General features: G+C 34.7%; 1 protein-coding gene across 2 annotated transcripts in view; it reads right to left on the bottom strand.

Moving 5' to 3' along the window:
- LOC145268284 (cilia- and flagella-associated protein 337-like) overlaps positions 1-12,476 on the bottom strand; it is a 177,131-nt gene that overhangs the window by 46,918 nt on the left and 117,737 nt on the right. For both annotated transcript variants that reach the window (XM_080123688.1, XM_080123687.1), the window contains exons 19-20: positions 5,528-5,627; positions 1,979-2,141 (exon numbers count right to left, since the gene is read on the bottom strand). In XM_080123688.1, the coding sequence (XP_079979814.1) occupies positions 1,979-2,141; positions 5,528-5,627 (263 nt within the window). The remainder of the gene's footprint in view (positions 1-1,978; positions 2,142-5,527; positions 5,628-12,476) is intronic.

The raw sequence follows: 12,476 nt of genomic DNA, 5'->3' as shown, positions 1-12,476 counted from the left end.
AATTCTTAATGCTACAATATTTTAAGTTATAAATTTATTATATTTTTTACTAAAATATCTTGTCCTTTTCTTTTCCAGTTTTAACAGCTAGTCCTTTACTTTTCCATGTTTAAGCTTAACCATATCACTTTTCATGCTCGCATTTTTCTATTGTATATATATATATATATATATATATATATATATATATATATATATATATATATATAATATTTTACGTGTAATATGCTCTTATTTGCATTGTATGGTTAACTACTATATTCATGTTGCAATATTTAGGGAAGTCTTCCCTTTGTTAGGCATGTGTTCAATTTCAAATATGCACAGTTTATTTAATTAATTTTTTTATGCATTTTCAACTCAAACTAAGCATATTGCCACGGGGGGGGGGCGTGAGAAGTTACTAATCGAGATCATGTCTACAGAGGACTATGTGAAGAGTTGAGCAGTGAGATGTCTGTTTGTGTTACATTTAAATTTCTGTAGATCATTAAAGCCAGGGAAAGAAGAAACAGGGGTGGCCATTCTATGGGAAGAAACTATTAGAGTAAAAGGCTTTTTGTCATCTATGGGTCTCAACAGTGAAGGGGTGGGATTTTGCTGCTTGTAAAGCAAGCACAGGGGCACAACATTGCAGTGAGGGGACAGGGGTTGGAGCTTAGCACTAACAGTGCCGGATCTATTAGATTTCAGACTCTTTTTTGGACCCTTTCTGAGAATGAGAGAGTAGTGATAGATGCACCAGCCCAGATGTGGCAAGAGTATACCATGTATGGGTGAATGCTGGCTTTACAAAACACAAGAGTTAACAGATTATCATATCAAAGTCCTCTATCCATGAGAAATCTGACTAAAAATTTAATGCAACAAAGTGCCTTCAATAATTTCCTACACTTTTTCGTATGGCCACTTTTATTGGTAGTACACACATGAAACTCTACTCGCCTTCAAAGTAATCTCCTCTGGCTGCAATGCACTTGTTGTACCGTTCCAGCAACTTCTGGGAGGCCCCAGGAAAGTCCTCTTGCGTGAGCATGTCAATAACCCTAACCCTAACCTCTTTTATTTCCTCAATTGTCTCACAACAACAGGTTTTCCTTGAGTTTAGGGAATAACCAAAAGTCACAGGGAACAAGGACGGGACTATAGGAAGGGTGACAAACTGTCTTGATGCTCATCTTTGTCAAATAATCTATGATAAGGATAGAGCACCCTTGGGACAAATTTCGCACAAATTTTCCGCATCTTCACTTCTAAGTGAATAATTGTGTGTACAGTTCCTACACTGACATCAAAATGTGCATTTATCTATGAAATTCTTTATTTGGCAAATCAACTCTGATGTTCTGACTTCCTTACTCCTCCTACACCTCTCATCATCCCTCACAGACTTCCTGCCTTCCTTGAATCTCTTATGCCACTCAAAAACTGATGCTTGATTCATGCAAGATGATCCAAAAGCAGTCTGAAATATTCCATACGTTTCTGCGGCAATTTTTCTAATTTTAAAACAGTTTTATAGCATATCTCTCTTCTAAAGCGTCCTCACGTCCAGATCGCATTTTTGAAATCAGCTGTGACAATCAGGCTTTAGAAGGGTGCATTCCAATTCCTGCTGTAGCTGTTCATTTGAACCTGAAATCATAAAAAATTTGGTCAGTCCTCTCATAAGATGTATAGCAATAACATACTGAATTTTCAAGAGTCTACGGCAATTTTAAACGCCTATACAAAAAAAAAGTCTGGAAACTTATCGAAGGCACCTCATATTTACATTTTTTTAACATTTTACTTGCTTTAAAATTTGGTGCATACTTTCCAGGCAACCCGATAATTCAAACAATTTGTATTTTGGGATTAAATAATGGTGTTTTGGGATTAAATAATGGTGTTTTGGGATTAAATAATGGTGTTTTGGGATTTAATAATGGTGTTTTGGGATTAAATAATGGTTATTTTAAATGCGTAGGATCCTTACTTGAATTACTCTTGTATCCATGTGGAACAGGTGCTTGTAAATGGCAGAAGATGTGGCCAGACATCATTTTCCATACAATAATCTCTCCATCGTGACTGGCTGAGGCAAGCATATGACATGGCGACTGAGCAAGGCACACAATTCCTTCTCGATGACCATTTTTCTAAGAATTAAATAAACATAATGTAATACATTTGTTAATACCGTTAATATGCAGCTTCAATCGAACAAGGAAGTTTCTAAGGAATGATCGCCCATCTGGTATTGACTATGCTCAACATAATTTTGGTGATCTAACAGCATATAAACTAAAATTCCGTTCACTCATAGAGTGCTTAATAGATGTTTACATCATGACTGTCCAAAAAATCTTTGCTTTATTAATGTTCAATGATAAATGTATCCGCATACGGCGTGCAAAATTGTCAACAATAACACTGCAGGGAGATCAAGGTTTGGTGAGTGTAAAACCCATTCAGAATCATATCCTCTCTGATGAGATGATGACCAAAGTGTCCTTACGTATCATTGAACGATGATAAAACAAAAACTTGGATTTTGTACTTTTTTTTTTTTTCTTTTAATCCTCTTGCAATGACACTTCATAAATTCTGTACTCATTCTTTTGCGAACTATTATTCTCAACTTCATAGTTGCTTAATTACGTGGGTGACGTCACGGCTGTAACAAACAGGAAATAAACGTTGTTGTTACAAAAAAAAAAAAAGAAGTGAGTTGAAGTTTTCTTCTATTCTTTGTCTATTTTGCGACTGAGATGACAACGTGTGTAAAAGTGTACAACGCTACCTCTATTTCTCATAACATTTCTTAGTACTAGGACTGAATAAAATGCATGTGATAGACAGTTATCAAAATCCTTTTCCCCATGTTAAGAATAGCTTTCTAACAGAGTTCCTTTTCCCCTATGTTAAGAATGGCTTTCTTTCTCCCCATGTTAAGCATGTCTTTCTAACAAAGCTTCTCCTTTCCATGTTAAGAATGACGTTCTAACAAAGCTCCTTCTTCCCCATGTTAAGACAACACTAGACCTCTGCACAGCACTACTTTCTGGTCAACCAAGACCGTCCGAGAAACATATTCATTATTAATAATATTAAGGATGTCTATTAACTTTTATCACATCTGTGTATACTATTTCGCCCATTTCTGGGAAGAGACGTCTAAAACAAAGAAAATAAAAGTTAATTTACAACCCTAACATAATTTGAACACGACATGTCAAACTTAGTTCAGATTTTTATGCATTACACCATTTGATACTTTTATATCATCATAGGCATTACCTCCTCTTTTTTGATGGGGGTGTATCTGTTTTGTTGTCATGCGAATCATTACCTCTTCCTTTGGAAAATGTTAGGATTGGCAGCAGTTTTCTTGAATTTTTCCCAAGCAATACAACAGGGAGTAATGATAGCACATTTTGCAACCACCACCAGTATTTAATATATCGCCCAGGTAGCAGGGGGTAGGTACAACATCAAGTCGGGAGCTGTCCACATCCATAAGCACCAATGTTTGACTATTTATTGGGCGAGGAACATCCATACATCTACAACAAATATAATTAGGGTCAACAACCAGTCTCTCAGCACTTTTGGTGCCGTTGCTTAACAGACACCCAAAGATTTTCACACATGAGGTACATATGATGTAAGCAGTTCCGACTATGTGCAAAGCTGAATAAAATACATGTGACAGATAGTTAACAAAATCCTCTTCCCCATGTTAAGAATGGCTTTCTAACAAATCTCCTCTCTCCCCATGTTAAGAATGGTTTTCTAACAAAGTTCCCCTCTCCCCATGTTAAACATGAATTTCTAACAAAGCTCCTCCCTCCCCATGTTAAGAGTGGCTTTCTAACAAAGCTCCTCCCTCCTCATGTTAGGAATAGCTTTCTAACAAAGCTCCTCCCTCCCCATGTTAAGAATGGCTTTCTAACAAAGCTCCTCCCTCCTCATGTTAAGAATAGCTTTCTAACAAAGCTCCTTCCTCCCAATGTTAGGAATAGCTTTCTAACAAAGCTCCTTCCTTCCAATGCACTCCCCATGTTAAAAATAGCTCTCCAACAAAGCTCCTCCCTTCCTATGTTAAGCATGGCTTTCTAAATAATGATGTCATTATTTCAACACCGTGCATAAACCACCCAAGTACCAAAAACAAAAAAAACAATTACTTTGTACATTAAAGCTGTTGGGCAAACTCATGATCGTTCATCATTTGTCGGGAATATTTGATGAAACTTGGCATTCATGACGAAAGTATTGATATTTTCTTAGATATCTATTAAGCAACTGCACATCTCCACAATGATGATGTACTGTTGTCATATCTGGGCACAAGCTGCTAGAAGCTGCTTATCCTGCCTTGACAGAGTTCAAAATAGACTTCATAGTCTAGTGGAGGATGCCCTTTTCTCTTCCCTGCAACCACTTTTCCACAGAAGAGACGTTGCAAGCCTGTCTCAGCTTTATCGTTATTTTCATGGCAAGTACTCATCTGCACTCCAATTAGCAGCAGGAGCAGAAAAGCGCACATATGTAAATTAGTAAGTGTGTGCGAGAAGAGAAAGGCAAAAGAGAAGAAAAAATGCACCACGTGCTTGGGCAGAGAAATGAAGTCGATGTAGGAAGAAATGGACATATGAAGTCGCAGGCGAGAAATGGCTGGCTAGTGTGAGGTTGGGGAGAGGAAGAAGGTCGATGTCAAAGAAAATGGACGTGTAAATAGCGAGCACAAGAATGGGCCAGTTGCAACCGGCATACGGTTGGAAGAAAGAGAACCAAGAACCTGGTAAGATAAACATGTGGCAGTGAGAGACTTTTTTTAAGCGTTGTCAAAAGTACCGGTAATAAAAACATTTGTTAAAAAAGAAAAAAAATACTGACTCAGCAATCCGTTTTGTATAAAGCACCCCCCCTTCGCAATAGCTAAGGCCAGCCCTGCATGTAGGGAATCTGTAATAACTACAAAATCGTCTTCATGCCACTCCCAATGTAACATTGTGCATATGAGTGCATGAAAATATCAGCAGTAGCAAAGGATAGTTTGCTTGCCATTTTTCGTCTACAACTTGACACATCCATTTTCTTTGATGTGCACTTTGCTGCTGCCCTGAGCACATGGTACAATTTTTTTTTCCTTTTATTCCTTTTTCTTCTCACTCACACTTCCCAATTTGCATATGCGTATTTTTTGGCTACTGCTGCTGCTGCTGCTAATCTCTTCACAGCCAGCCATCCTTTGCTGCCGCTGCTGATACATTCCCATGCGCTCATATGAATTATGTCACACCAATGGACACCAACACAGAACTTACAGAGCAAATTCCTGAATCTCCTTCTCCAAGTAAATAAACAGTAATACTGCAGTGATGGGACAGGGGCTGAAATTTGGTAGACAGTGTGGGGCATATTAGGTTAGCAACAGTTTTTTTTTCATTTTTTTTATTTGCACGCTGTCCAATAGTAGGGAGGGGCTTGTGCACTAGATGGTGAGTTTATTGCAAGCAAGTAGTCGAAAATGACCTACCAAATCCTCGTTCCAGTACTTTGCAGGATGATGGACACCTGATTCCAAATTATCTTCGTAGATATTTATTCTTCTATCCCACCCAGCAGACACAATAAACCTGGAAAGAAATTAAAGGAATCATCGAAATAAGAAAGTCCTCGTTTCAGTACTTTGTAGAAATAATAAAACAACTAAGAATACCATTATAATCAACTAACACTTTTTCCTGGTCATTTTTCACTAAACGATAACAATTTGCCCCACCCCACACCGCCCCGGACTAAATAAGAAGTTTGGTCTGAGTTTTTTTTTTTTTAATGGAAATCATTCCAGGCAATGCATTTTTCCAATTCCCGATTAATCGTCCCAACACTAGTATCTATATATATCGGAATCACATGTTGTGTCCATGTATATTTCTTATGATGCATATGTGTAAATGCGGTATAATCACAATGACACACGGATTCTCGTCAGATCACTGAAGTTAAATAATGTTTGAGCCTGGTTAGTACCAGATGGGTCACCATTTGGAAATTCTAGGCGCTGTATGTGCTTTCCGCTTATCTCGGCACTGTTTCCAGAACCTCGACTTGCTATTGGTATTCAACAATGTCGACTCAGGAGAGGTGTGGATGGTGATTGCGCAACTCTTGCCACAAAAAATTCATGTGCAGGCACCCTTACAGTGCGTATCCATAGTCTGTCAAGATTGAAGGAAGCCTATATGTATATATTACTGTCGGGATGATTAATCAGAATAAGAATCGGGAATCGGGACTTTGTGGAGTATCGGAATCGCTAGGGGAATCAGAAAAATTGGTACCTATTTTCCGATGCCAAAAACGATTCCTTTAATTACCTTTTTTACTATTTGATTTTTGTTTAAAGCAAAATCTTCCACTGCTGGTAGTAGTAATAATGAAATAATAAATATTTATTGATTTTAAACGCCCAGCAAAACTAAAACCTATAGATCACCTCCACCTCTCCTTCTGCAACTTATGTTTTCAGGTTTGAGAAAATATCTGCACATTTAACACGTGTTTTTACGGTAATTGGGAAAAAAATAACAAATTTATAGTTAAATATTTTGAGATTTAGAGAGAATTGGAATAAGTAATTGTATCGGAATAGGGAATTTAGTATGGAATCGGTTATTTAATTGGAATCGGGAAAAATATTGGAATCGTTTTATCACTAATATATATGTGTAAGTATACAAAATCAAAATTTGAAAAGTATATATGTTTATATCTTTTCTATTTATTTCTTTTTTAGTGACATGTACAAAGACAAAATGTCTTATATATATCATGGACACCGTTAAATATATTGAGGAAGCGGAAACCCAACTCAAAGACACAAATTTTTACAAAACACTCCCGGAAGACCCAACATTCATCTATAAAATAGAACTCACGAATCTTATCAAAAATCTTACTCCTTGTATCTCCAAGATAATTACTTCCCTCATTCCCACAAATCCTAAAGCAGCTAACTTTTATACTACTCCTAAACTACATAAACTTCACAAATTCATAACAAACACAGACACTACCACCGCTACACCTCAAACTTTGGCCCTCAACCCTGACAACATTTATGAACTAGCGAAATCCCTTAACATCTCACCCCCTGGCAGACCCATAATATCAGGTGTTGGCACCCTAACAGAATATATATCTGGATATATAGATAAAATTCTAACCCCCTTATTACCCAACATCCCTAGCTATATTAAGGACACCACACATTTCTTCAACACTATTGGACAAATCGACAATCTTTCACAAGAAATTATTTTAGTCACATTAGACGTATCAGCTCTATACACTAACATCCCTCATGACGAGCCTGTAGAACATTCCTCCTTCAAAATAATTTCCCCAACGACAAAATAGAAAATATTTGTAAGCTTATATACTTCATCCTCACACATAACAATTTTAAATTTAACAATCAAAATTATCTTCAAATAAAAGGAACCGCCATGGGCACTAAAATGGCCCCTAGCTATGCCAACGTTTTTATGCATATGCTAGAAACCAAACTCCTTGAAAACTTCCCCCTCGAACCGTCCCATTATTGCCGATACATTGATGATATTTTTTTCATATGGCCACATGGACTAACCAACCTAAAGAATTTCCACGAATACATCAATGATTCACATAACAATATAAAATTTACCATGGAACACTCATACAACTCCATCCCATTCTTGGATGTCACTATCATATCCCCTAACAATAGACTATCTATGTCCCTCTATATTAAACCCACTGACAATCAGACATTTCTCAATTTCTATAGCAACCATCCATTAAACCTAAAAAAACTCTATCATTTACAGTTCATGCATACGAATAAAACGCATCTGCTCTGACCCCCTAGACTACATACACTGTATCACAAACCTTACGCAAAAATTCATCAATAATCAATATCCCATTAAGTATATTAAATAAGCCATAAAAAAACTAATAAAATTTACAGATCCCCTCTTCTCTAGTACAAACAAAAAGAACATTAACAAACGCATCCCAATGGTTTTCAACCATGGCCAACACAGCCATAAAATTACAACGCACCTAAAAAAAAACTTACAACAACCTAAAAAATAACTCCATTAAGTCTATATTTCACCTTCTACCAATTAATGCGATCAAACAACCACCCAATCTCTCAGTCAGACTCACTTGCAAACACACACAGGACACACAACAAAATGGCAATGATAGATGCAATAAACCGCGATGTCTTATATGCATACACCTAAATACCACACCACTATTCAATATACCTGAATGTAACACTCACATGAAACCACTGCGTCTAACATGTGACAGTTCTAATGTGATATATTGCATATACTGCTCCATTTGCAACAATGGAAGATATATTGGCAAAACTCTGACACGTTTTCAAATCCGCCTAAACAATCATAAGATGACAATCAGACAAAAATCCCCCACCCCACTAGCAAACCACTTCAATTTACCTGGACACACTATAGACAATATTAGATGCCTCCTAATAGACTGAAATTTCCCATCAACAAAAATACAAAAACAAAAAGAAATATAATGGATCATCTGACTAAACACTCAGAAAACAGGTCTTAACAGAGACCTTGGCCAACTTAAATTCTACAAATACTTAAAAAATAATTAAGTAACACAATCACCTACTCATACATATATACTTATACGTATGTATTAACCTGTTCTTGTTCTATATTGATTCCAATATGTATATTACATCTTTTCGTTTTATAGCTTACACATGCATTATTCTCTTGTTATTCTTCTTATTACTTTATCTTCATTATTATTTTTATTATTACTGTTATTATTATCATCATCATCATCATCATCATCATCATCATCATCATCATCATCATCATCATCATCATCATCATTACTACTATTATTTTCGTTATACCGAACATTCTATTTGCACCATTTTCCTATATATATATATATATATATATATATATATATATATATATATATATATATATATATATATATATATATATATATATATCGGTGTTTACATCGTTAACTTCATATCCCTACTTATTCACTCACTTTATTTTATACATGTCTTTAAATAGTAATTGATAGTTGTGTAATTTCCTGTCCTTTTCTCTCTTACTTTCCCTCTCTGTACTGCTCTAACCAAGTATGCTGACCTGTTCCACAAATCCCAAAACCTCAACATAAAACATCTCCAGAAAAAAAAAACTTGAATAAACCTAGAACCCCATCTTCCAATGTAGACCCCTACTACCATGTCTCCTTCTCTTCTTCAACATCAGGGGTCTACATTCCAACCTTCCAGAGGTTGAAATCCAACTACAGGAGACGACACCGGACATATTCTTTCTAAGCGTAACTGGAATAGGGTCGACCACTTCCCTAGATGAGTTCATAATTAACGGATACTCTAACTTAACATCTAAATCTGACCCCCAAGATCGCCAATGGCATGGAATATGTGCCTATATTAAAGATGGCTTCCCATGTGGCAGGGATATCTCTAGAGAAGATCCTAATTTACCTTATATGTGCTTCCGGGTTGAACTTGCTTATACCACTGCATTTATATTTGCCCTCTATCGGCCTCACAACAGCGGAGTTACTATCTTTAAGAGCATATCTGAGAAAACAAATTCCTGATGAACTGCCCCCTTAAGTAGACACTTTAAATATCCACACTAACGTACTGTACTTACAATAACCCTTATCCCCGAGTGGCTTCTGGGCCTTGATAAGTGGTGACCACCTTGTAAAAAAAAAATAAAAATAAAAATAAGTATGTGTATATGCGCCTATATATGTAGGTATGTGTTTATATGAGGATATGTATACATATATCTGTACATATATGGTTTTATATTGTTTATATATGTGTATATATATGTGTATGTACGTTCCTGTCCATGTAATGCATAATTATTTTGATGTGCACATCTTTATGCTGCCTTACATGCTCTTGTATTTTGGTATATGCTTATATATTTGTATATGTATGTATATGTATATATGTGTATTTATGTGTATGTGTATTTGTATATTCTATATGTATGTATATGTATATGTATATGTATATATATATTAATTTTATTTATACAAACATTAATGGCTACATATGTGCATACATGTTTCTGTAATCACCCACGTTGGGGGATTACGTCTTCAGGCCAAGAACTACCTTCAAAAGTGACATTTCCACCAAATACATTTTTCTACTTCGTTTATCAAGTTAAAAATACAACCTGGGTGGGAGTCAAAAAAACAAAAAACGGTAAAAGGATGAGTGAGGTCTCTGAAGATGATAAACATCTTTTTTCTTTTCCCCTTCCTCCATGTAACCTAACTTTTGGCTTTTTATGATATAGGGTACTTGAGAGTTTAGTTTTCTTGTCTTAGAGTCTGTAAGTTAATAACCTTAGCTATGGTCAACCAAGTACTGACCGGTGCCTTTTTAATCTACCTCCACCCATACATACACGCAACACACACATAACACATCCATACACAGACACTGCCAACACACACATACACACATTAATCAATATATTCAAAAGCGAATCCATGCTGAACACTCTTTGTTTTATTTACTGAAACTATACAATGATTCTGAAACTACATAGAGGATAAAGTAAAAGTTACATTAAGGTAAAAAAAAGGATATAAATAAATAAAAATAAAAATAAAATACATAAATAAATAAATAAATAAATAAATAAAAATAAATAAAAAATATAATAAAAAATAAAAAAATAAATAAAATAAAAAATAAATAAATAAAAAAATAAAAAATAAAAAAATAAATAAATAAATAAATAAGAATAAAGTAAATTTAATTAAAACAAATAAACCAACAAAATGTGAATAAATATAAACCCGAAAGTTTTCTAAACCCCACATGTACCTATATGCGTGTATCAATACACTTATAAATGTCTAACATTTATCTACACCCGCGCATATATACATACACACATTACAGACATACAGAGACAAATAATAGTATTTTTCTTTACTTATGCAGCGTGGTAACATCTTCGTATATGCAATATTATGCTACCCGACTACAGACGGGTGTACATATATATACATATATATATACATATATATATATATCTATATACATACATATACACATATATACACAAACACACACATACATACATACATAAATACATACATATACATATATATATATATATATACACATACATACATATAAACACACACACAACAGACATACATATACATATCAACACATACATACATATATAACATATATATAAACAACATTCAGACATCCATACATTTTTGTAATCTATATTGTTACAACAATTCTATACGAGGCAGCCTATTCTAATAGTTCAGAAATATACGTGTGTATACATACATCCACATACAATAGACACAGAGACACATCCACATACAAACATACACACCGATACATAGATACAGATATACATATATATATAAACATACAAACATACATGCATACGTAAAATACACCTATATATCCACAAGTCACACAAATATAGACATATATATATATATACATGCATACATGTACCGTGCCACCAAATGATACATCTAAAGTAGAAACAGACATGAATAACCTACTGTATAAATTCACTTTTTCTATCAAATTCCACATCTCTAGTTATGTTTCATGGCCCCTTCCGCTTGTTACACTTTCTTAAGTTGTAGGTTTTTACCGTAAAAATTGACACTACGTAAAAATTTATATTGAATTCAGCATGAAGTTCATAGGGTTATCCTCATATTTAACAAAGATTCTTTCGATGGTAAGGCAGATATACATAAGATGTATCACGACACAATAATAATATATAATAACATATGACAGAAATCAGAGTATTTAGGTTATATAAACCTAGTATATAAGCTTATATATTGTAGTACTTACCTTCATCTTTGCTTATTCACACTAATACCCTTATTCCTTTCTCTTCCATTCACCCTTCATTCCTTACTTTCTTTCATCTATTTATTTCTTCTATTTTTTTTTTTTTTTTTTTTTTTTATATTAATAAATTATTTTTCCTACACGGGTCTATAAAGATCATATATCCATACATGCACACACCCAAAAATATCCATATGCATACATTATTTCGGGCTTCACTCAAAACGATCTATTACTCATTTAGTTCAAATATACCTTCATACAGGTACTTATTTCGGCTAGTAATAACATAACTGCTCGATGAAGTAGAACATTAAGTGACTTACGTAACCCATATGGGTATGATTATAGTTGTGACCTCACTTATCCTCTTTGTGGGGGGGGGGGTTTATTTGATGGGGGTTAGTTGTACTTATAGCAGTTCCATTATCCTAATTTAGAGTTCCTTAAGTGCATGTATTCTGAAATGTTTGCAGGATATAGCAGTTTCTTGTTTAATATT

The sequence above is a fragment of the Euprymna scolopes genome, chromosome 43 (genome assembly GCF_053919585.1).
Source record: "Euprymna scolopes isolate OS-2025 chromosome 43, ASM5391958v1, whole genome shotgun sequence".
In the NCBI taxonomy this organism is placed as follows: domain Eukaryota; kingdom Metazoa; phylum Mollusca; class Cephalopoda; order Sepiida; family Sepiolidae; genus Euprymna; species Euprymna scolopes.
The sequence above is the reverse complement of the archived record's forward strand: the minus strand, read 5'-3'. Positions and strand labels throughout refer to the sequence as shown.